Source organism: Dromaius novaehollandiae, chromosome 14, assembly GCF_036370855.1.
Source record: "Dromaius novaehollandiae isolate bDroNov1 chromosome 14, bDroNov1.hap1, whole genome shotgun sequence".
Lineage (NCBI taxonomy): Eukaryota > Metazoa > Chordata > Aves > Casuariiformes > Dromaiidae > Dromaius > Dromaius novaehollandiae.
The window spans coordinates 2,077,264-2,097,891 of record NC_088111.1 but is presented as its reverse complement, the minus strand read 5'-3'; the positions used below and the strand labels follow the sequence as shown (position 1 = coordinate 2,097,891).

Genomic DNA, 20,628 nt, shown 5'->3' with positions numbered 1-20,628 from the left:
TAGACACAAACAGATGGAAGTGATTGCTGCACCTAGCCCAGATTCAAACCTTGCTCAGATGCCCTTTGAAGATAAGTCACTGAGTCACTGTGGACCTTGAGCTCATGCCCGTCAGCAAAGCTGTCAGACCTTGAACTGCCTCCGAGAACAGCTTAGCTGACAACACATTACTGTATCCCTCTCAAAGCCTCAGCCAGTCTCTACTAAAAATAAGCCAACAACATACAAGATATTTTTTAATGTTTTTAATTAAAAACGTTATAATTTCAGGTGTTGCTCATTAATTAGTGAGTTCACAGTGTTCATAAGGCAAGACTCTCACACTGCTCACCTGCCCTTCCCTATCCATTTTTACAAGCCAGTTGGTAGTTTTCGTCAACGCCCTTTTTTCATGCATAGTTTCATAATGCACAGTGTTATGCAAACTCATAAGGTTTTTAACTACAGCAAGAAATTCCAGTGCTAATGCAGAGTAGCTGCAGTCCTGCGGCTATAAACTTTGTACGTCAGTGCAGAAGAAACACGTTCAGTTTAGTTGAGAACATGCATGTCAGGCCAGAAGCACACAAATAAACAAAGCTAAATTAGCTGCAGCTTGAACAACTGGGGATCTGTTTCATCTGCTCTCCAGCTCCCGGGTTACCGGCACACACATTGCTAAGGGCACCAGCAGACCCTGCGCGCAGGACCCGTCCCGTCCCGTCCCGCCTGCAGCTCCTCTGGGCCTTCCCAGCGCCTGTCCTTGCCATGGTGTCAAGACCAGCTTGACCTTCTCCCAGCCTTTGCGTTCCCTGCTACTGCTATCAAAAATTAGCAAATTCGATGCCAGTTCAAGAACCCTGTTTTCCCCCCAAAAACGTGTGCCTCAGCTCACAGCGCACCTCAACGGCCAGGGAGCACCCAGGCACTCCCTGGGGACAGCCGCGTGCGGGTCGGTGCAGCAGCTACACCAACCTGTACCAGTGTGTCCAAACAGAATAACTCCAGTACCGAGACAACCTGTGCAGCAGGATCAATCCCCCCCCCCTCCATGGGGGAGAGTAAATTATAACAATGCAACTTAAAAAAAACCAAACTTGTCAAGTTTCTAGCAATGGAAGAAATGGCCATAAACCAGGCTTTAGTGGTAAGAAATTCATTTAAATTCATAGTCCACACATGAAGGATCCTGAAGTCAACTCTAGTCCAGTGTTAGGAGCTGTAAAGCTGATAATCAGCGCTGCTTAAACAGGCAGCGTACAGCACAGGGTTACGGGGCCAAGGCCTCTCGTCGCTGCGCTGTGGTTTCATTCCAGCTGTGCAAAGTAGGTGTAAACTCAGCAACGCGAAGACAATTACTCACACACACTTTGCACTTCGATGCAAAAAGAAAGCCAGAGACTCGTATCACTGTCCCATACGGAGCAACCTGCTCAAAAGTTGCCCCATCAAAGGTATTTTCACAGCTATTTACAGAGGCACCATCAAGCTCTCACCCCCACCCCCACCCCCACCCCCCAAAAAAGGAATTCACACTGCTCAGTTTTGTAATAAACCTCCCCATCACTTGCAAAATAAAAGCTCCGCACATTTTTCAAACTTTAAAAAAAAAAAAAGAGTCCCGACATTGCACAAACTTAGCTCAGAACTTTGCAAGCTGAAGAGGTTTAAGGGTCCCAGCTGCTCTCTGGCTTTTATTCTAAATAAACGGCAATGTAAATATAAGGTTCATCCAAAACATTTCCCTTCTCCAATTTCCTAGCTGTCTTGAAAAAGAAAAATAACACGTAATGGACAAGCGGCAGCACGTTGCTGCCTAACAACTGCTGCACCTAGAAAAGCCGAAAGCGATCCTCCACTGTGCACAGCTGGGCACCGAGCGGGTGCAACATCCCGGTGCTGCTCCGGGCCCCGGTTCTGCTCCCCCGGAGAGCGGCAGCGGTGTAAAAAGCCATCGGGCTGCTGGGCGCTTCCCTCCGGGCCCGAGCTGCTCCGGAGCATCCGCAAGGCGCGAGCGGTCGCGGCGGCTCCAGCGAGTTAGCGACCGCGGTGCAAGTCCTGACCCAGGGTTTTATTTTGTCCTATTGAAAGAAAAACAGAACAACCCCCAAGCCCCACGGTGATGGGGGAGACGGCGTTTCTTTCGTGCATCACCTTTGCCTCCGCGCCCTCGTCCTGCTCCGGGCGCAGCTGCTGCCAGAGGGACCCCGGCCCCGTGGGCATCGCGGGGAGCCGGCCGGGATCGGGGGCCGCGCGGCTGCGCCGGGTCACTTCTTCTCCAGGAAGGGGCTCAGGAGCCCCCACTCCAGCGCGAGCAGGGCCTGCGGGTTGGGCCGCTCCTTGGGCTTCTTGAAGCGATCCTTCTCGGCGCGGAGGGTCCTCAGCACCTCCACCGGGTCCGTCTTGCCCGTGAACCTCTGCAAGGGCTCCTCCCTGCAACGGAGACCGGCTCGGCTCCGGCGCCGCGGGGACGAGAGGAGGGGAGCGGGGCCGGGGGGGTTCCGCTCCGCTCGGGGCTGCTGGGCACCACTTACGCGACCCGCAGGAAGGGGTTGTAGAGGAACTCCTCCTGCAGCGTGGAGGGCACCGTGGGCAGGTCCTCGTCGTCCCGGCGCTGCCAAGACACCGGGCGTCACCCCGGATCCCGCGGACGCGGGCGGCGGTGCCAAGGAGCGGGGGGGGGGGACGGGACGCCCACCTTGGCCCAGGCGAGTTTCTTCTTCACCACTTCGTTCTCCGGCTCCACTTTCGAGGCGAACTTGAGGTTGCGCACGGTGCACTCGTGGCCGCAGAACACCTTCTGCAAGGCCCACGGGAGACGCCGCAGATGCACAACCCGCTCCCGGCGCCGGTGCCACCGTCCCCGCGGCGCCGCCGGCCCGGCACTCACCGTCTCCTTGGGCAGGGCGCCCAGGACGCCGGTCAGGGCGGCGTACATCTGCTCGGCCGTGCCCTCGCAGAGCCTCCCGCAGCCGCCCACCAACAGCGTGTCGCCTGCGGGGACACAGCGCCCGGCCCCGCTGCGGGATGCGCGGCCGGAGCCGGGCCGAGCCGCGCGGCCGCCCGAAAGCAAAGCGGGGGCTCCGCGCCGCCCCCCGCCGCCCCGCGGTACCTGAGAAGAGGGCCGGAGCGTCCGGGGACTCGTCCTCCCACATGAAGTAGCAGACGTGGCCCGACGTGTGGCCGGGCGTCAGGAGGCACCGCACCCGGATGGCCCCGAACTGCCGGGGCAGCGTCAGGGCCCCGCCGCGACCCCAAACCTCCCCGCCGGGACCCCAAACCTCCCTGCTGGGCCCTCCCCAAACCTCGGACCCGGGCTCACATGTGCGGTCTTGCTGCGGGGCCCCGCTCCCTCCCCACGTCCAGCCTGGCCACCTGCACTGGGCAGTGTGGGAACCGGGCCCAGCAGTGCGGGAACCAGGGCTGGCGGTGTGGGAACTTGGGCTGGTAGTGCAGGAACGGGGCCCGGTGGTGCGGGAATGGCTCTGGGCAGTGCAGGAACGGGGCCCGGTGGTGCGGGAACGGGGCCCGGTGGTGCGGGAATGACTCTGGGCAGTGCAGGAACGGGGCCCGGTGGTGCGGGAATGACTGCGCAGTGCAGGAAAGGGGCCCGGTGGTGCGGGAACGGGGCCCGGTGCCTCCCCCAGGTCACGTCTCACCCCCAGCCCCGGGGAAACGTTGCTGCATCCGCAGCCTCCTGGGGCTCCATGGGGAGGGGCGGGATGCGCCCGGACACCCCGCGGCACCCGGAGCCGAAGCGCAGCCACCAGCCAGGCCACAGAGCGCAGCAAAGCGGTGCCAGCTCCCGCGCAGAGCCCACGTCCCCTGCCCGTCCCGCGCCCGACCCCCCTCGCCGCCGCCCAGGGCGCGCGCCGGAGCCCCCGACGCACCGCGAGCTCCTCGCCGTGGGCCACCTTGTGCGTCAGGGCGCCGATGCGCTCGTCGGCACCGTACACCCGCAGGCCGGGGCACAGCTCCGCCAGCTCCCCGTTGCCCCTGGCGTGGTCCCTGCGCCGGCGGCGACGGGCGTCAGCGTGGTGGGTGCTGCGGGCGCCCCACGGCCCCCCGACCCGCCGGCCGCGCTGCAGGGGCATCGCCGGGCCCCGGCCGCCGCGCTCGCTCGAGGGCAGCGGCCCCGCTTACCAGTGGTGGTGGGTGGTCAGCACGGCCCGCAGCGCCACGTCCTCCCGCCGGGCGATTTCCAGGAGCTAGAAGGAAGCGCGGAGAGCAGGGAGCTGGCGCAGAGCGTCCGGCGGCCCCGCTCACGCCGTGCTCGTGCGGCCGCCTTCGAGCTCGCCGCTGCCCGGGCCCCCACGGGCTGCTCCCGCTCTCCGAGAGGAAGGAGCCGTCGAGGAGGGCGGCGAGCACTCGAGGCACATGGCGGGACGGCAGCGTGCGGCGGGACGGCGGCCCCCATCGCGCCCCGGCCCCCGCAGCCCCCTCCTCTACCAAACCCGCCCCCGAGCTCCGCGTCGGGTTATTCCCGCTCCCTTCGGGATCTGCAATAATCCCGGCCCAGGACCCGAAAGGCCTCGGAGGTACCGGCTGCAACGCTGCCAAATCCCGGCCCCGGCCCCGGCCCCGGCCCGGCCCCTGCGCGGGGCCCCGCCCCGCTCACCCGCCTGGGGACGGCGGCGTCCACGGCCACGGCGTCCCTGGAGCTCTCCTCGATGACCAGGTACATGTAGTTGTCCTCCAGCACCGAGATCACCTTCACCTTCATGGTCCGCGGCAGCTGCAGCGCGAGCGGCGGCCCCGGCCCCACGCGGGACCGCGCCTCCTCCCCTCCCCCCCCCGCGGAGCCCACGCGAGACGCGGCCCCGCGCGGCCGCTACCTGCGGGCGGCGCCGCCCGGAGCTCGGCGCGGCGCGGCCGGTCCCTCCCCGCGGCGGGCGGTGCGGGGGCGGGTCCCGGGGCGGGGAGGAGCTGCGGGCGGCTGCCGGGGCGGGGAGGAGCCTTCCCCGGCTCCCGGTGCAATGCAGCTCCCGGTGCACGGCGGGGGAACCCTCCCCCCGGCTCCCGGTGCAATGCGGCTCCCGGTGCAGGGAGGGATAAACGGGGATCAAGCCCTCCCGGATCCCGGGGGCGGCCGCCCCGTCTCTGCCCCCTGCTCCCAGCGCCGCTGCCCCGAGCCCCAGCGCGGCCTGGCCCCGCGCACGGCATCGCCCCGCCAGCGCCCAGCGCGGCCCCGCTCGCCCTGCGCCTGGGCCCGGGGGGCCGGAGGATGGGTGACCGGAGCAGGGAGCAGCGTGGGAGCCCGGCGAGGGGCACAGGCTGCTCCTGGCAGCACCGCTGCAGCCCGGCAGTGGTGGGGAACAGGGGCTTCGAGAGGCAGCGCCGGGCCCCCCATCCCCACAGCCCCCCAGCCAGGAGCCGGTTGCAGGAACGTGCCCCCGCGCGCAGCTGAGAGCAGCGGGCCACGGCCAGGGGGGTAAAAATAGCCCCATCTCCCACCTCCGCCACGCTAAAATTAGCAGCGAGGCCCTCGTCACCCGGCCCTGGCAGGGGGCTGCCCGCTCCCGGCAAACGCCAAGCACAGGGGTGACAGAGCGGCACGGAAGAGCCCGAGTGCCCCAGCGCCAGCGGAGGGCAAGCGCGGCCCCCTCGAGCCCCTGCACAGAGAACCCGCTCCATTTCTCTTTCAAAAGGAAAACACGGCTTTAACAAGAACAGACTCTGGATAAAGCCTTAGAGGTTCCCCAACTGCCCCCAAGAATTAGGAGGAAGGCTGGGTGCAGCTGCTTGCTGACTTTAATCACTAGTGATTAAAACAAGAAAATCCACCATCTCCAGACCGCCGCATTGATGCTGTTTACAGCCGTATTTATTTCCTCAGTTGTCAAAACAGACATCAGTGAAGTCAGGCTTCGTTGTAGCAGCACAGCACTCAAATTATTAATGCATCAGTAAAGTTTTAGGTACCACTTTTCCTGCTGAACTACAAAATAATTACCTTTTAAAAGCAAAATAAAGAACGTTACACCAAGCTCTGCTCACAGCCCTTTAAAGCAGCCACCGCCCTGATGCGCTCTCTTTAGACAGCGGACCCGAGCTACCGCAACAAAATCCAGCGGTTCCCAACTCGCCACTGCACCATGCGCTAGGGACGGGGGAGAAGCCAGAACCACGGTCGTTCGATTCTTTCCATGCTTAGTTTCAACTGGGAAACATTTATTCCAAAAAACCTTATATTTGAGCAGATTGCAGTATGCAACGGAGATCAAGAAACAGGGACAAAGACATAATCAGGAGCAAAATTCATTAAAGACGCAGAGGTCGAGCCCCTTGAAGACTGTGTCCTCCCCGCTCTGGCTCGCCTCGCGCCGAGGCGGCAGTCGTTGCCCAGTCTGCCCCGACGGTTTTTGGGACAGGTTTCCACCAGGCTTCGCTTGCGAGATTCCTCTTGCACCGCAAGAGGAAAGGCGGGATAAGCCACGGTACCAGCACACGGACGCACAGCAGCTGAGCAAGCTGCAGCAGCCCTTGCAGATAGCTTTAAAAAGCCCAAATTGGTAACCAGCCACTGACCCCCCCTTGTCACAACACTGGATCAGGCACGAGGTGTCCGGATGCTCAAGAGGGACAAGAGGAGGAAGGTTGTTCCTGCAGCAGGTTCTCTGCCTCCTGCCAGCCCTTCTGATGTTTCTTTTGCCTTCCATCCTTTTCTTTTTTTTTTCCTAAAGACACAAGTTGAAGGGTGGAAAGCACAGGAGAGGTGTGTCCCAGGCCAAACAGACCCAGGCCGGGGCACCAGGACACTGGAGAACTCGGAGGCGGCAGTTACTTTGGAAAGACACTTTTCCTTGGCAACATGAAAAGCTCCCTGGATACCGGCTCGGCCTCCAAGGCACGAGCAGGCAGCCTGGGCTAACTGCTGCTTCATTCAAAACAAGCGCTGCTTCACTGTACTCCAGAGATACCGTTTCGGCTGGGGAGGTACTAGAAAAATTTCACAGCCAAATGCCTGTGCCAATTCTCTCGGCGCACCTGGGCTGCAGACCAAGTGCTCTGTATCCCGCAGGTGCAAGCAAATATTTCCAAACATCGAGAGCAGAAAGCTAGCCTCACTTCAGGCCTCTTCGGCCTGAACACATTTTATTCCACAACCAGGACTGAGCACCCCAGCCACCCCAAGAAGATAAGCCCCTCAGACTCAATCCACTCCCCTCTCTGAAAACTGGATTTCCCCCCCGGATTTGATCCCATTCACCCACTTTCACACACTACTCCCAGTCAGAAAATCAGCCCTGTGCGATGTTTCCTCCTTGCAGTTTTCACGATGGCGGCAGACTCAGGTCATACGGCAGCAGCCTGAGAAGACAGAGAGCTTTTAAGCCTAACAGGCAAACCTAAAAATTGGAACGTGCCATGCTAGGATGGCTTCTCAGGGGATCTGAGATCTAAGCCTGATTTAATTTGGCAATATATGGGCAACCTCTCCATTCATAACATCACTTCTCTGGCCTTTCTTGAACAGAAGCTGGACCAGAGCGGGCTGCAGGAGTAAGCGGTTAATCGCAGTAGCATACGGCATCTGCTCTTATTTAATTCAGGCCTATATGCTGGTATCTGCCACACTCAGAGGCACAAGGTAGTTACTACCCATGTTCACCAGAGCAGCTACTCTCTTGGCTGGGGATCGGTATCCAGCTAGTCATCACAAAGCAGCTCTTCTGGCTGTTGGCAGCAAGGGACCTACTGGAGTAACCTAGGTGCTACTCAACTGTCAGACACGCAGTTAGTCACTAGGTAAGTTCTTTCTTCTCAGGATCTTGCACGAGCAGATGAATTCCTTCTTCAGCCTTGTGGTACTAATACAAGTAACAGAGATCACAACTGAGAGCAGTGAGCAGGTACATGCAGACAGGCTAAATTAACAGCAAAAGGGTATAAGCAACAGTGCAATCTAAGCCAGCATGCTGCCTGGAAAAGTTACTGCAGTCTGTGAGTAGGAAAGTCAGAGAAGAGAAAAGCCCTACAGAACAGCTGGACAGACCCACCATCCTGTTTCTAAAGCCAGGCCACACAGCGTATTCAATAAACTAAGCCCTTAACTGGTGGCAGCACAGCAGGTCTGTCACTGGCAAGTGGCTTCAGTGGAGACAAAAGTGACAGAAGAGTTTAAGTAGCAGCATGGAAAAATTTAAATCTTCAGATGGCAATTTAAGTTATGTGCACTTTGCCTCTGCATTTTAAATGAGGACCTCTTGGGCCCCAGTCCCACTGTCCGCATTCACAGCGGGCTCCTATAAAAATAACAGGAACTTTTTTTTTAGGCTTCAAGACTTGACTCTTCTCTACCTCACCCTCTGGGCCACGTACCAACACTTGTAAAATGATCTGATCCGTTTGTGACATATGTGACAGTTTGAGATCCAGAAATAGAGGGATAAATATTCTTCATCATATAAATATGCTGTAGAACATCTCAACAAGGGCAAAGTGCTTTTTTTCCTTAATTAAAACAAAATAAAAACCTAAATATGACTGTCTTAACCACAACAGAATGCTTAACTCCTAAAACATCTGAATAGTCTAAGTTACAATTGAACTGACATTTAAAGTGATTCAGGCAGAGTGCTCAGTCCTTCGGGACCCGGAAGTTATCCTTCTCTCTTCTGATGGCTCCCATTGTGCGGATGGGGTCAGTCTCCCCTGCGTGCTGCTGAACTGTCTTCTCCCTACCAGAAGGGAGCACCGAGGACAGTAAATACACATGCTGCAAGATGAAAATCTCATAGGCAAAGTCACCACTATCACGTTTCATCTGCATCAAGGGGATATTTTGCGTTGAAGACCAAGGACTCAGGCTTTGCCACAGGCTTATCAGCTCCTCTGATTTAAACACTCATGGGCAACAGAGGTTGCAGACGCCCTTACGCCTTGAACGGCGTCTTTTACTGCACCTCTCTGCCAAACTCGGCATGACAAAGGAACATAATCACACTGCAGAGTATAGCCTGTTGTAGCTCCTGAGCCAAGGACCCCAGCACAGGCAGAGGTGCTCATCACAACCCTTCAGATCTTACTGGAACAAGCCTCTGCCAGGACAGTGAGTATATTTTGCTGTATTTACTCTTGGAATACAGATGTTTTAAGGAAGGTCTTGGCAGCATCCGAACAGAAGCACGTGATGCAAGAGAGCACTTTGCTCTCATGGCTCACTCTTTGCGGACCTCACCCTCCCTACACACACCCACATCCCAAACACAAGACAGAGGGATCGGTCCCACACCCCCTCCATACCTCACTCGCATGAAGGGGTTGTACGTAAACTCTTCTGCAATTGTGGAGGGTATGGTTGGTTCACCACTGTCGTATTTTGCCTACAACAAGGGGAGAGATTTCTGCTTGATGAGGAACATTTTGGTGAACAAGAAACGTCCTGGGTATGAACCATGCAGCAGGCTTAAGGCCGCATCTAATCGCTTGAACTGCTCCTCCGGCCTGGCGCTTCCCGGGGCCAGGCAGTCAGACAAGCACACAGGTGAGCACAGAGGGGCACGGGCCCTCCCGGGACAGAGCTAATCCTCCCAGATGGATGCGGAGGGTCAGCCTGTACTTATACCAAGAAATTCCCAGGGGCAGCTGTATCTCCACAGGATAGCGAACCGTCCTCTCTGGGACACACGCAAACCCTGCGACCAAACATACTGTACTCTTGAAAGCAAGAGCTACTGCTGCTTCTGGCTCTAATCACTCCCTTCCCTCCCCTCAGCCTCTCTCTCATGCTGTCCCCTCTCCTCTGCCTTCGCAAAGAGGCTCTGTGTCCACAAAGGCATCCAGCGAGGCTAAAGAAAGGATGAACCAACTTACCTTGGCCCAAGCAAGCTTTTCTTGGATAGCAACGTTATTGGGCTCAACGTGTCGCGCAAATTTGAGATTGTTGATGGTGTATTCATGACCACAGTAGACTCTCTAGGAAGAGAAACAGAGTTACGCAGGGCTCCAGGGAGGTGGAGTGCCAGGTGCTATCATCAGTGTTACGGTACAAAGCGGGGCACAGAGTCAACCCTCCAGGATACACCATATTCTCCATGGGAGACATGCACAGGCGAAGTGCTGAGTGTGATCAGCCAGATACTGTGTGCCAATTCAGTGGCAAGTTTGATAGGAGAACCCAGGCATCCTGGCTCTCTAGGCTTTGTTTTAGTAGATAGCCTCTACTCTTTCCCCACAAAACACAAATGTATTTGGGGTATACGTATTTTCTTCTCAAAGGACTCCAGCCATTCTGCAGCAAAGGCAGCCTTTGATGTAAGCATTCATTCCTTCAACACATGGGAAATTCTATCTTTGAACAATAGTATTATTAGGAAGACAGTTTCTTACGATGTCTGTAGTACATTTTGGCTAGTTAACCTACTAGCACAGAAGGATAGTTTCATACCGTTGCAGGTTCCAAGCTGCCCAAAATCTCAATCAGCGCTCTGTACATTTCCTCTGGAGTTCCCTCGAAGAATTTCCCACAGCCAGCCACAAACAGCGTGTCACCTGAGAGCGAAGCATAACAGGGCATCAGGACCGGACGAGGCTCCTGACACCAAAGACGAGCAAACACTCCCCAAGGGATCAGTCCTGCCATTGCTCGGTCCTTGCTGCGGCTCACACTGTGCTGCAGCTAGCCGGAAGGCACAGGGACTTTGCAGCACTGCTCCTCGTGGTACACGGACACCCAGTCTGTGCCTTTACCCCACACAGGCTCAGTGCTACATTAACCCACTTGACAAACACCTCTCTGATCCACTCCTAACTTCTAATGCAGAAAATCTCACAGACTCCACAGACAAACAATCCCTCGCTGTGAGGCAATCTCCCTTGCTCTCCCTTCTTGTCCCATCTACAGTGGACAAGGAATACTAGTTCTCTTTGCTATGAACTTGAACGAAGATAAAGGCAGGCGAGTACTTTCAGTTTCCTCTGCATTTTCTCCTCAGTGCTCCCTAAACCTCTGCTCAAGCAGTTACTTCTTCTAGACACCAGCTGCTCCAAACTCTGGAGAACACTCACCAGGAGACATACGATATGGCAGTTTGGGGACACTGACAGCAGTCTCATTTAAAGGGTAATCCTACTCTCCAAAACAGGAGCCAAACCTAGACTACCAGAGATGGAACACCCATCCCATCTTATTTCCCCACTTTCTATTCTCTCAGTTTTGTTACGGACACAGGTACAGATATATGGAAAAGCAAACAGTCTTTGGAATGAAGACACAGTTTGTCCGGGGCGGGAGAAGGGGTGTACAAAAAAAACAGCTCTTGATTCAGAGAAGAAAATGTTAAAAGACTCATCCAGGGCTCTTTCTGAATGTTACTTGCAGGGTGTCCAGCAATGCCTTTACAAACCTGGAGGAGCTTCACCAGGTTTATCTACAATCATTACTCAGTAGCTCTTGCTAAGGGGCAAAGGTAAGGAAGTTAGTCAGCTGCAGTGGTAATAAGGAACAAATACACATCCAGAGTTAGGAGCACACAAGCAGAGGGATAGCCTATTTCTTTGTGACACAGGCTGCAGGCGATGTAACCTCCCAACTCCTCACCTGTAAAAACAGCAGGTGGCTCGGAGCTATTTGGCTTAGTCACATAATAACAGATGTGTCCAGAAGTGTGACATGGTGTACAGAGGCATTTCACATTAAGAGATCCCACCTGAGAAGAAGGCAGAAGACTAGAGCTTAAGCTACTGTTTGCCAGCATTTATATGATTAGAAAAGAATCGCCACTATTACAATCGTCTAGTAGTCCTACAGGCAAATTCTCACAAAGTCAGCCAGTAAATCTCAGCTCTGTTCCCTGGAGAGTCCAGCAAGAGTTTTACAGTAAGGACTTGGAAGGGAGCTGTTTCCTCCTAGCAGGTGTTGTTACAAAGAGAACTGCCAGATTCTTTCATTTACATGCAGAGTGACTTAGCATCTGGTTGACAGCAAGAGCAAACAGATCCAGAGCAATACAAAACCCTAAACAAAGTTAACCAAGTGTAAAAAGCTCCAAACAAAAATAAAGCTGAAGGGAAGAAGTGGAGGACGCTCAGCAACAGGGAGGGACTACACACACTCATTAGGCTAAAGGGATAACTCCCCCGCAGTTCTAACTCACACACCTTCCCATGTCTTCCTGTGCTGCCTTCTTTGCTGCTGCCCCCCCAAAGGTGCACTGCAGGACTTCCAGCGACATTCATGCCATCCTGCACATTTCACAACTGTTTATGTCATCCGCCAGCCTATCTGTAATTAAAAAGCTATGTTCCAGCAAGGTTTGCTGCTTTAGTTCTGGAAGTGCAATGCAAGCAGCCACCACTGCTGGCACAGTTGCTCTCCACCCTGTATTCTCCGCCTTGATTCAGAGCGGACTGCTTGCATTTGCTCACTATTAACCAGGCTAGAAGCAGAACACAAGCCCTGCTCCTCCACACCTGTGTTCTGACCACCGCAGCAAAGACAGCTGTCAAACAGCAGCTGGACACCCTGCATGCTCCGGGCAATACAGGTGTGTGAGCCATGCCGATGTTCTCGTCCACAAAGTATCACCAGCCAAAAGGAGGCAGAGGGGTTACGGTTCATAGGGCTGAGAAAGCCAAAAAGCTGTAGTTAAACCATCAGCTGCTTCTAAGAGATGTTTAGAAGGTAAAAGAGCTGTAACCCCAATATTAACGTAAGTTGGGCTGCACTGGTCCATCTCTAAAGCTGTTTTGCAAATGGAAGATGCCCCCAGCTGAGTCCTGCAGCTCACTCCCTTTACCTTGAGCGACGTAAGGTGTGACACCTTCTGTGTTAGCGCTCCAACCCTGCTGTCTCCTCCATACACACGCAACCCCGTCTCCATCTTTACGAGCTTTTCATTTCCTCCAGCATGGTCCCTGGAAGGTTAAAAAGATAGATCTGGGCAGGGATGGAGACAAATTTCTTGTAACTCAAATTGTAGTAGTAACCTCCAGGTGATCATTTCTGATCAGCTAGTCTCCCAGTATCCACACAGGTAACACTGTCCTCATATCAAAGGACAGGCCATATCACCAGTGGAGACAGTTTCTTTCTGTGCCATTTGCACAGGTGCCAGCGTTGTAGAGCAGCAAATTCATGAAGGATTTCAAGACATGACCTTGGACAGCAGCTCTCCAAGAACACCCCTCGTGTTCACACCTAATTGAGGAACTCTGGCTTTATATACTTATATCAACTCTCCACTAAGTGGGGCAGTGAGAGATTGCGATAATGGGGATATGGGTAATTCACTGTCCCAAAAGACACCGGGGAGCACATGAATAGATGCCCGAAGAGCTCAACATTCACTCTCAGTGCTGGCCCTGCCAGATTGGGGCTGGCTCCTGGGTGATTCCACTATGACCAACGGGAGGGGTTAGTCAGGTTCAACGGTGCATAAAGAAGTGCTAGAGCAAAGTGTTCATTTTTGACATCCCTGGCAGAGTTAATCTGCAATCCAGGTAAACCTCCCGCAACAGCTGACTGAGTAGTATGCCTTACCAGCATGTCCTAGCAGTCCAAGATAAATGTGCTCCCTCCTGCAGTCCTCTTTCCACATGTATCGCCACACATATATCTCACTGACCAGCTGGAGTAAGCCAGCATTTTAAAGGTTAAAGGCACTGACACAGAGAACTCGCAATATAGACAGCGTGCCAGTTCATAGCAAGAATTACTCATAAGAAAGCCTGGCTCAACCTGAGGCACAGGAAGACTTTCCCATCTTTGTTGTGTGCTCAGCTATTTTGTACCATTTCTTTGTACTTCACTGCCTCATGTGTTCACCGTACCTCCACAGGACTGTCCTTTCCCAGGGCTATTCTGTGGTTTCAAACACAAAAGGACCGAGATGGACTACTTGTGAGTCCAGTCTGTCAGCAACCTGGACATCTTCTAGGGGAGACCTTGGTGGAAGCATCAGCTTTTGAAAAGCAGCCCTTCACCAATCACACCCCTCTGAGTGAGAGAATCTGTTCCTTCAATTCACAAACTATTTCTCCGCTGTGTTTCACAAAGCCTGTGCTAACACTTGATTAGCCTTAGCTCTGAGTTGCCTGGTCAAACAAGCAGGCAAGGAGCTGTCATGGCAGTTGGCCTCCAAGGGAGCACAACAGCATGCTGATCCAAGCCACTCTCTCCCCAATTACTTCCCCCCCTCATGTAACAAGCACTTACACCAGCTCAAAACAGCGGTGTGGAAGTGAGTGGGACACGCTGTTCTGGTGCACCAGATGGAAGAGGAAGGGGACATTATATTCCAAACCCAGGCCTGCCCTGAACACCCATGGAGCCATGTTCTCAGCAGAGTCTCTCTGGGTGTGCTGGCATCAGACAGCCCAGGGGACACTTCCTGAGCTCTGGCCCTTCTCCCCACATTGAAGTTCCTGCTTAAAGAAGACAGGTCTGATCTGGACGTGCAACAATTCTCATCTGTTTGTGTTTATTCAGAGGAAAGAGGGATCTCACTACAGCAGGTAAGGTTACCAGTGATGGTGTGTGGTCAGGACAGTGGTCAGCTTCACGCCGTGCTTTTTGACTGCATCCAAAACCTGCAGGCACAGGACACAGCAAGAACATTACAACTCACATAAAATGACTTACCAGCACACCTAGGATGCCTGCCGCATCCTAGGCGCAGCTACTACAAGGTTCGAGAGGGCCACAACCCACATCTGAGCTCCCCAGCGACTCTGCAGAGCTCATCTCTCTCCAAGTAGGGGGTTACAGATCAGGACATGAGGTCTCTGACCCAGCTAGACCACAATTAAGCCCCCAGTTCCATTTCCTCTGTTTTGCAGTCGAGCAAGTCAAGGGAGAAAACAAATCAAAACAAACAAACAAAAAAACAAAACAGAAAAACCCAGGCCAATAGCCCTTGAACTAAGGGAGAGGCTGTCCAAGCCCAAAAGAATACAGCCTAGGAATCCTTGTCCATAGCTACGGATGGCCAGTAGTTCCCGCCTTTCCTCCGAGCCTGAGTCAGACCTGTGACTATTTCTGCCTCTCACGCACACAGCAACCTGGGAGGATCTCCCAGACCGGTGGAGGCAAGCACCCCACTCACACGGCAGCATACATTACCTTCTGTGGCTGCACAGGATCAACTATAGCAGCCTCCTTCGTCTCCTCATCGATGAGGAGATACATGTAGTTGTCTGTGAGGGCTGGGAGCAACTCCACCTTCATGTCGGCTTGTGCAACTGTCGTCGACTTCCTCTGCTCGTGCTCTGTGTGCAGGAAGACAGCTCGCAGCTGCGCTGGACCTGGGGACCCCAAAACAGTCAAATGTCAGGTCAGCCCAGGGAGGTGAACATGCGGGACAGAGCAGAGCAGGTCCCTAAAACCACAGCCCCAGAGAAGGTCACCCACAGCCCAAGGCTGCCTCCTTTGGAGGAGGAGGAGAGAGGCCATGGAGGAACAGAGCAGTGTCACCCTGCTACCCACAGTGTGGGAGGCTCTGGCTGCACGGAAGAGGGAAGGAGCACTTCGCTTCCAGAGACATGTTCACGCGGGCAAAGCACTGGGCCCCTATTCAAGAGGAGATTTCAAGAGGGAGGAAAGCAGAACAGAGAGGGGAGAGTTGGACAAAGGTCAGCCTGGGACAGTGACTTTGCACAAAAAAAAAAAAAGCACAAAATGCCATGTTACGAACAAACAAAATATAATGAAGAAATACAGACACTGATAGCACAGAAATATCTGGTTCATTAGTCGGGAAATCACACCCTGCACAGCGCCATGCAGAGAAGACTGGTTCTCTCTGTGGAAGCTCCTCAGCTGGCCACATACAAGACACCCACTGCAGGAAGGTTTCTTGTTAATGGGTTACCCTGATGCAACAGCAGCACTTTGCTATTTACTTTTGGTTAAATGTTTAATCAGATCCAAGAAGCAAATCTTATTTGAGATGCAAATAACCCAGGCTCCACTTCTTCCACACTGTCCAGCTCCCAGATGCACAGTTCTTAGAGAAACAACCAGGCAACAAGAGGATCTGCCATTAAAAAGAAAAGGGGGGGGGGGGGGGAAGAGGGGGACAAAGAGGAAGAGCCCTTCCATTGCTGAAGCCCTGCAACACAGGCCTGGGTCCATGCACTTGAAGATAGCGATGTGTCAGTCTCCCCAAATCAAAAATCATTTTTCCTAACACCCAAGGCCCATGTGCACAGGTGAAGGCAACTGCATTATTCTGAATTGTACTGGCTCAGCTGTTGTTTCATCTTCCACCACCGACTCCAGCCCTAAGGCTCTTAACACTCGGCGCTTGGTAACTTCCCTCAGTGCCAAAGGGAGGGATCGCCATGCTCCTAATCAACCTGCTCCTCTCTCTCAAAGCACGTCAGTCCTGCCCACCTCTGATAAGAGACCGTTTTAGAGAGCAGAGGCCTCACAGCCTCAGTACAGCCAATATAGACAACCCCCCTAGAGCTCCAGAGACTGACACAACATGCAGTGCTGCAAAACCAAGATCAAAGCTCTGACCAATGCATGCAACAACTGCTGCAACCCCAGACACAGGGACGGTGGGGGCTGTGAGGCCTCTCTCTTACATTTATCCTGCCCAGACCCACTTTTCCCCTTCCCCATCCACCACCTCACTTGCTTACAATATAAGTGAGGTAAGGAGGGGAGAGTGCAAGTAAAATTAAACACAGTACTGCAAATAAAATCCTAAGGCACAACAGTGTAGGCATGCACTGGGTATTTGACACAGAAGGCATGTAGTACTGAAGAAAGCATCCATACCTGCCAAGCGTTCCTTTGGAGCAGGAAAGTCCTTTCAAAAAAGAAAAACACAAACCCTTGTCATTCCTTGATAGAAAAAAAGTAATTGCTCCTCAACTGCTCCCTAGCATGAAGCGCTTTTCTGTTGGATGCTCTCAGTCAGAACAACTGCATACGCACTACACATGTGTTTGCAGTACCAGGCACTAACTGAAAACAAACACACAAACAAAAATCCCCACCCCAGCCCAACTTAACTTCAAGTCAAAGGAATTATTCGCATACTTTAGAAGTTTTCTCCCTATAAACTGTTTCTAACTTTAGCCATTATCCTAAAGTATCTCTATACGTTTAACTCACATTCTTGCAAAACAAACAAACTGCACCACACAAGGAAATGTTTTCTAAAATGCAATTTAAACAAAGTACTGAGAAAGCATCCATGAAGTAAGAAACTCGTTCTGAATTTCCATCTGTAGCTAAGCTGCACCGTTTCAGCTCTTCCCCTTCAAGGAGCAGATCAAAAGCTCTCCCGTGCATGCATAGCACTACTCTTAACGAGAAGAACATGTTCTCAGAACCAGCTCTGCTCAGGGAAGTTTCCCTAGTAATATGTAACTCTCGCCCTGGCTCAGCACCTAGCACAGAGATCATTTCAGAATTGCTGCAATGCATGCAAGTCTGTTCCAAAATTAAAGTTCAAGAACTTCATTTTCACTCAGTTTTGTAATACACCCCTCCTGACTTCCTGCCTGATGCAAAGACAACTGGGGATAAGAGAAGTTTTCCCTTGGACATCAGCAGCCTTTGGATCACACTCTTTGGTTTTCTGGAATGGATCATTAGCGCAGCTTGGCTCGTCAAGAGGAAAGAGTCTGCAGATAGGAAGCGTTAATGTTATCACATAAATGCATACGTACTAGAGACCAAAGACAACAGGCAGCAGCACAGTTTAATACTAGATTCCTCCAGAAATTCCTTCAGCCTTTTCTCCATAGTACTTTGTTCTACTCCTTTAATATGGATGAGAGGGGAAAATTCCTATTTCAGACTTCTGGTCACACGCACAGAGGATGACTACGCAGACACACCCAGATAAACACCCTGGCATCACCATATACGCCGTTCACTTTTTACATAATCTGCATGTGGGTATTTTTTGGATAGCAAGCGAGTTCACGTCAGCTCCCCGGAGCCGGCGGCACTCCAGTTCCCCCCGATTTCCCCGCTGGGCACCAGCGGGCAGGCGGCAGGGCAGCGCAGCACACCCACCCGCCGGCCCCCAGGAGCAAGGCCCGCGCAGAAGAGGCACGCCACGCACACCCTGCAACCTGGCAAGCTCGAGGCCTAGTAGTTACTCAGAGGCTGACGTGCTCGTTCCTAAGATAGCATCGGGGTTTCCAAGCCTGGCAGTAACCCCAGCAGATTCTAGATCATTAAGGCCAGGTCTTAAAATTGGAGTAGTGCAAAAGGCCCCTGGCAAGACTCGCCAGTGACACTGTCAGGCCAAAGCCCTGCTTCAAAGAGACACTTCCAGAATTTAGGCCCCAAATTTAAATGCAGAGCTTAGAGATCTTTCAGGTTTTTAACATTACCAATACAATTCCCCACCCTTCGAGTTTAAATTCAAGCCTCCCTCCCCAAGACCACAGAGCAATAACCAGCGCTTTGGGAGCCCAGGAACTTTGCAGGAGCCTCCCAGACTCGTTGTTATCAGCGCAGAAAAGCCGGCGGCAGAGAGGCTCCAGCTGAGCAGATCCTGACCTACTTGGGGCCGTGAGTCAGCTTAAAAAGCCTGGCACACCCCTGAGCCGCCGAGAAAGAGAAACCAGCATCAGGCTCCCGAGCTGGCCAGGGGGCCGGCAACCAGCCAGGTTTAAGCCCGCATCCAGCAAGCCACGAAGGGGGTCCCTACAGCCCCCAGGCCTCTGCCTTCCCCAGCTGCAGCAGGGCACAGCATTGCCCCCATGTCCCACTGCAAGGGGGATGCTGCACGGCCCCCCACCCTGCTGCAAGGGGGGTGCTGCATGCCCCCCCCCAGCCTGGCCCAGCTGCAAGGGGGATGCTGCACGGCCCCCCCACCCCCCAGAACGCGGCCCCTCTGCAAGGGGGACGCTGCACGGCCCCCCCCCACCCCCCCGAGCCCGGCCCCTCTGCAAGGGGGACGCTGCACGGCCCCCCCCACCCCCCAGAACCCGGCCCCTCTGCAAGGGGGACGCTGCACAGGCCCCCACCCTGCTGCAAGGATGCTGCACGGTCCCCCCCGGCCCGGCCCCGCTGCAAGGGAGGCGCTGCACGGCCTCCCCCCCCGACCCGGCCCGGACGCACAGGAGGCACCGCGCAGCCCCGCAGCACGGGGGGACCCTACCGGGCTGCAGCCCCTCCGCCGCCGCACGTACCGGCTCGGAGCAGGGCCCCGGCTCCCAGGGCCGCCAGGGCGGTGCCGAGGCTCCGCCAGCCCCCGCCGAGCATGGTGCGGCGGCGGCGGCCCCGCCCGGCGCGGCAGCGCGCGGCCCGGTTACCTCGGCTGCCCGCCCCCGGGGCGGTGCGCGGCGGCCCGGGGCGGTGCGCGGCGGGGGGGAGCCCGGCGCCGCAGGAAGGACGGGCGGAGGGACGGACGCACGGACGGAAGGAAGGCGAGCAGAGCAGGGCCGGAGGAGGGGCAGCGGCTCGCCGGGCGCGGCAGCGCGTTGCGGGCGGCTCTGCGCCTCGCGGCCGCGCCAAGGGCGCCCCAAGGTCCTCCGCGATCGCCGGCAGCGATCGGCGCCCATGGCCTCCTCCAGGCCCGTGGCCCGCTTCTGGGAGTGGGGCAGGAACATCGTCTGCGTGGGGCGCAACTACGCCGAGCACGCCAAGGAGATGGGGAGCGCGCTGCCCGCACAGCCCCTCTTCTTCCTCAAGCCTTCCTCGGCCTACGTGCGCGAGGGCTCGCCCATCCTGCGGCCCTACTACTGCAGCAACCTGCACCACGAAGTGGAGCTGGGGGTGGTGATGGGGAAGCGGGCGCAGGCCGTGTCCCAGGAGGCCGCCATGGAGCACGTGGCGGGCTATGCCCTGTGCTTGGACATGACCGCCAGGGACACGCAGGAGGAGTGCAAGAAGAAGGGTCTGCCCTGGACCTTGGCCAAGGGCTTCAGTACGTCGTGCCCCGTCAGTGACTTCGTGCCCAAGAACAGGATCCCCGACCCTCACAAGCTGAAGATCTGGCTCAAGGTGAACGGGAAGCTGAGGCAGGAGGGGGAGACCTCCTCCATGATCTTCTCCATCCCCTACCTGATCAGCTACATCAGTGAAATTGTCACCCTGGAAGAAGGGGATTTGATCCTGACAGGGTCTCCCAAAGGCGTTGGGTCCCTGGAGGTGAATGATGAGATAGAGGCCGGGATAAGTGACGTCTTGTCCATGCGGTTTAAGGTGGCACAGCAAATACGTCGAGCCTGACGGAGAGCCTCGCCGTGACCCCGCTCTGTACAGGAAGAGGCACTTTGGGAATGGCTGGTGAACGAAGAGACATGCTGGCACGTCTGCCGCCCTGGATGTTAAACACTTTTGTGGCCTAAATCGACTGTCGGGCATCAAAAACACATGGTCCACGAGCTCTGAAGGCCTTTGACTGAAACAGCTCCCATGCCCACAGCAACTTCAGCCTCCTCTGGGGCTGTGAACCTGCAGAGGGGGCTGACTGCTTAGCTGAGGGCAGGCCAGGAGTCCAGCCTAGGGGAGCTGGTTAGTATCTAAACCTGAGCTGGGAACTTGCTGTGCAGACAATGTGCCATACAGCTGTGGAGGAGCTGCAGCAATGAAAGAGGGTAGAAATGCAGCAGCGGGGTGGCTGTCACTATGTTTCCCCTTCCATTCTACTGATATTTTGAGCTTTGCCAATGTATCACCTTAAAATAAAAATTAAAAATTAAAACATTAAAATGGTGATGTATGGAAAG

At 55.1% G+C, this 20,628-nt stretch overlaps 3 protein-coding genes across 9 annotated transcripts; 1 reads left to right on the top strand and 2 right to left on the bottom strand.

Moving 5' to 3' along the window:
* Positions 1–230: 230 nt before the first annotated feature.
* HAGHL (hydroxyacylglutathione hydrolase like) lies at positions 231–4,807 on the bottom strand. Its single transcript, XM_064520059.1, has 8 exons — positions 4,598–4,807; positions 4,123–4,187; positions 3,870–3,987; positions 3,092–3,200; positions 2,870–2,973; positions 2,678–2,779; positions 2,514–2,593; positions 231–2,412 (listed from the first exon to the last, which is right to left on the bottom strand). Exons 1-8 carry the CDS (start codon positions 4,700–4,702, stop codon positions 2,247–2,249), a joined length of 849 nt encoding a protein of 282 aa, XP_064376129.1. The 5' UTR covers positions 4,703–4,807; the 3' UTR covers positions 231–2,246.
* A 978-nt stretch (positions 4,808–5,785) lies between these two features.
* HAGH (hydroxyacylglutathione hydrolase) lies at positions 5,786–19,506 on the bottom strand. Of its 7 annotated transcripts, none has more exons than XM_064520051.1 (10): positions 19,210–19,506; positions 16,709–16,739; positions 15,044–15,225; positions 14,447–14,511; positions 12,720–12,837; positions 11,522–11,630; positions 10,370–10,473; positions 9,796–9,897; positions 9,226–9,305; positions 5,786–8,660 (listed from the first exon to the last, which is right to left on the bottom strand). In XM_064520051.1, the coding sequence occupies exons 1-10, from the start codon at positions 19,504–19,506 to the stop codon at positions 8,561–8,563; spliced, it is 1,188 nt and encodes a 395-aa protein (XP_064376121.1). In that variant the 3' UTR covers positions 5,786–8,560. The 7 variants fall into 7 exon arrangements, with proteins under 7 accessions (XP_064376121.1, XP_064376119.1, XP_064376125.1 ...); XM_064520049.1 differs by lacking the exon at positions 16,709–16,739 and having other exon boundaries at positions 5,786–7,290; positions 8,536–8,660; positions 19,087–19,241; XM_064520055.1 differs by lacking the exon at positions 19,210–19,506 and adding an exon at positions 19,056–19,201.
* FAHD1 (fumarylacetoacetate hydrolase domain containing 1) lies at positions 19,457–20,611 on the top strand. Its single transcript, XM_026095214.2, has one exon. The coding sequence runs from the start codon at positions 19,457–19,459 to the stop codon at positions 20,126–20,128; it is 672 nt and encodes a 223-aa protein (XP_025950999.1). The 3' UTR covers positions 20,129–20,611.
* Positions 20,612–20,628: the final 17 nt, after the last annotated feature.

Bases quoted from the DNA above. Each gene is read 5' to 3' on its own strand.
- HAGHL (XM_064520059.1), bottom strand. From the start codon at position 4,702: ATGAAGGTGAAGGTGATCTCGGTGCTGGAGGACAACTACATGTACCTG. The intron at 3,201-3,869 runs GTGCGTCGGGGG...CTGCCCCGGCAG, and splicing joins CCCACGGCGAGGAGCTCGCG to TTCGGGGCCATCCGGGTGCG. The intron at 2,594-2,677 runs GTGGGCGTCCCG...GTGTCTTGGCAG, and splicing joins AGAAACTCGCCTGGGCCAAG to CGCCGGGACGACGAGGACCT.
- FAHD1 (XM_026095214.2), top strand. From the start codon at position 19,457: ATGGCCTCCTCCAGGCCCGTGGCCCGCTTCTGGGAGTGGGGCAGGAAC.
- HAGH (XM_064520051.1), bottom strand. From the start codon at position 19,506: ATGTTCCTGCCCCACTCCCAGAAGCGGGCCACGGGCCTGGAGGAGGCC. The intron at 10,474-11,521 runs GTGAGGAGTTGG...CTTCGCTCTCAG, and splicing joins GCCACCTGCTGTTTTTACAG to GTGACACGCTGTTTGTGGCT. The intron at 9,306-9,795 runs GTAAGTTGGTTC...CCCTTGTTGTAG, and splicing joins AAAAGCTTGCTTGGGCCAAG to GCAAAATACGACAGTGGTGA.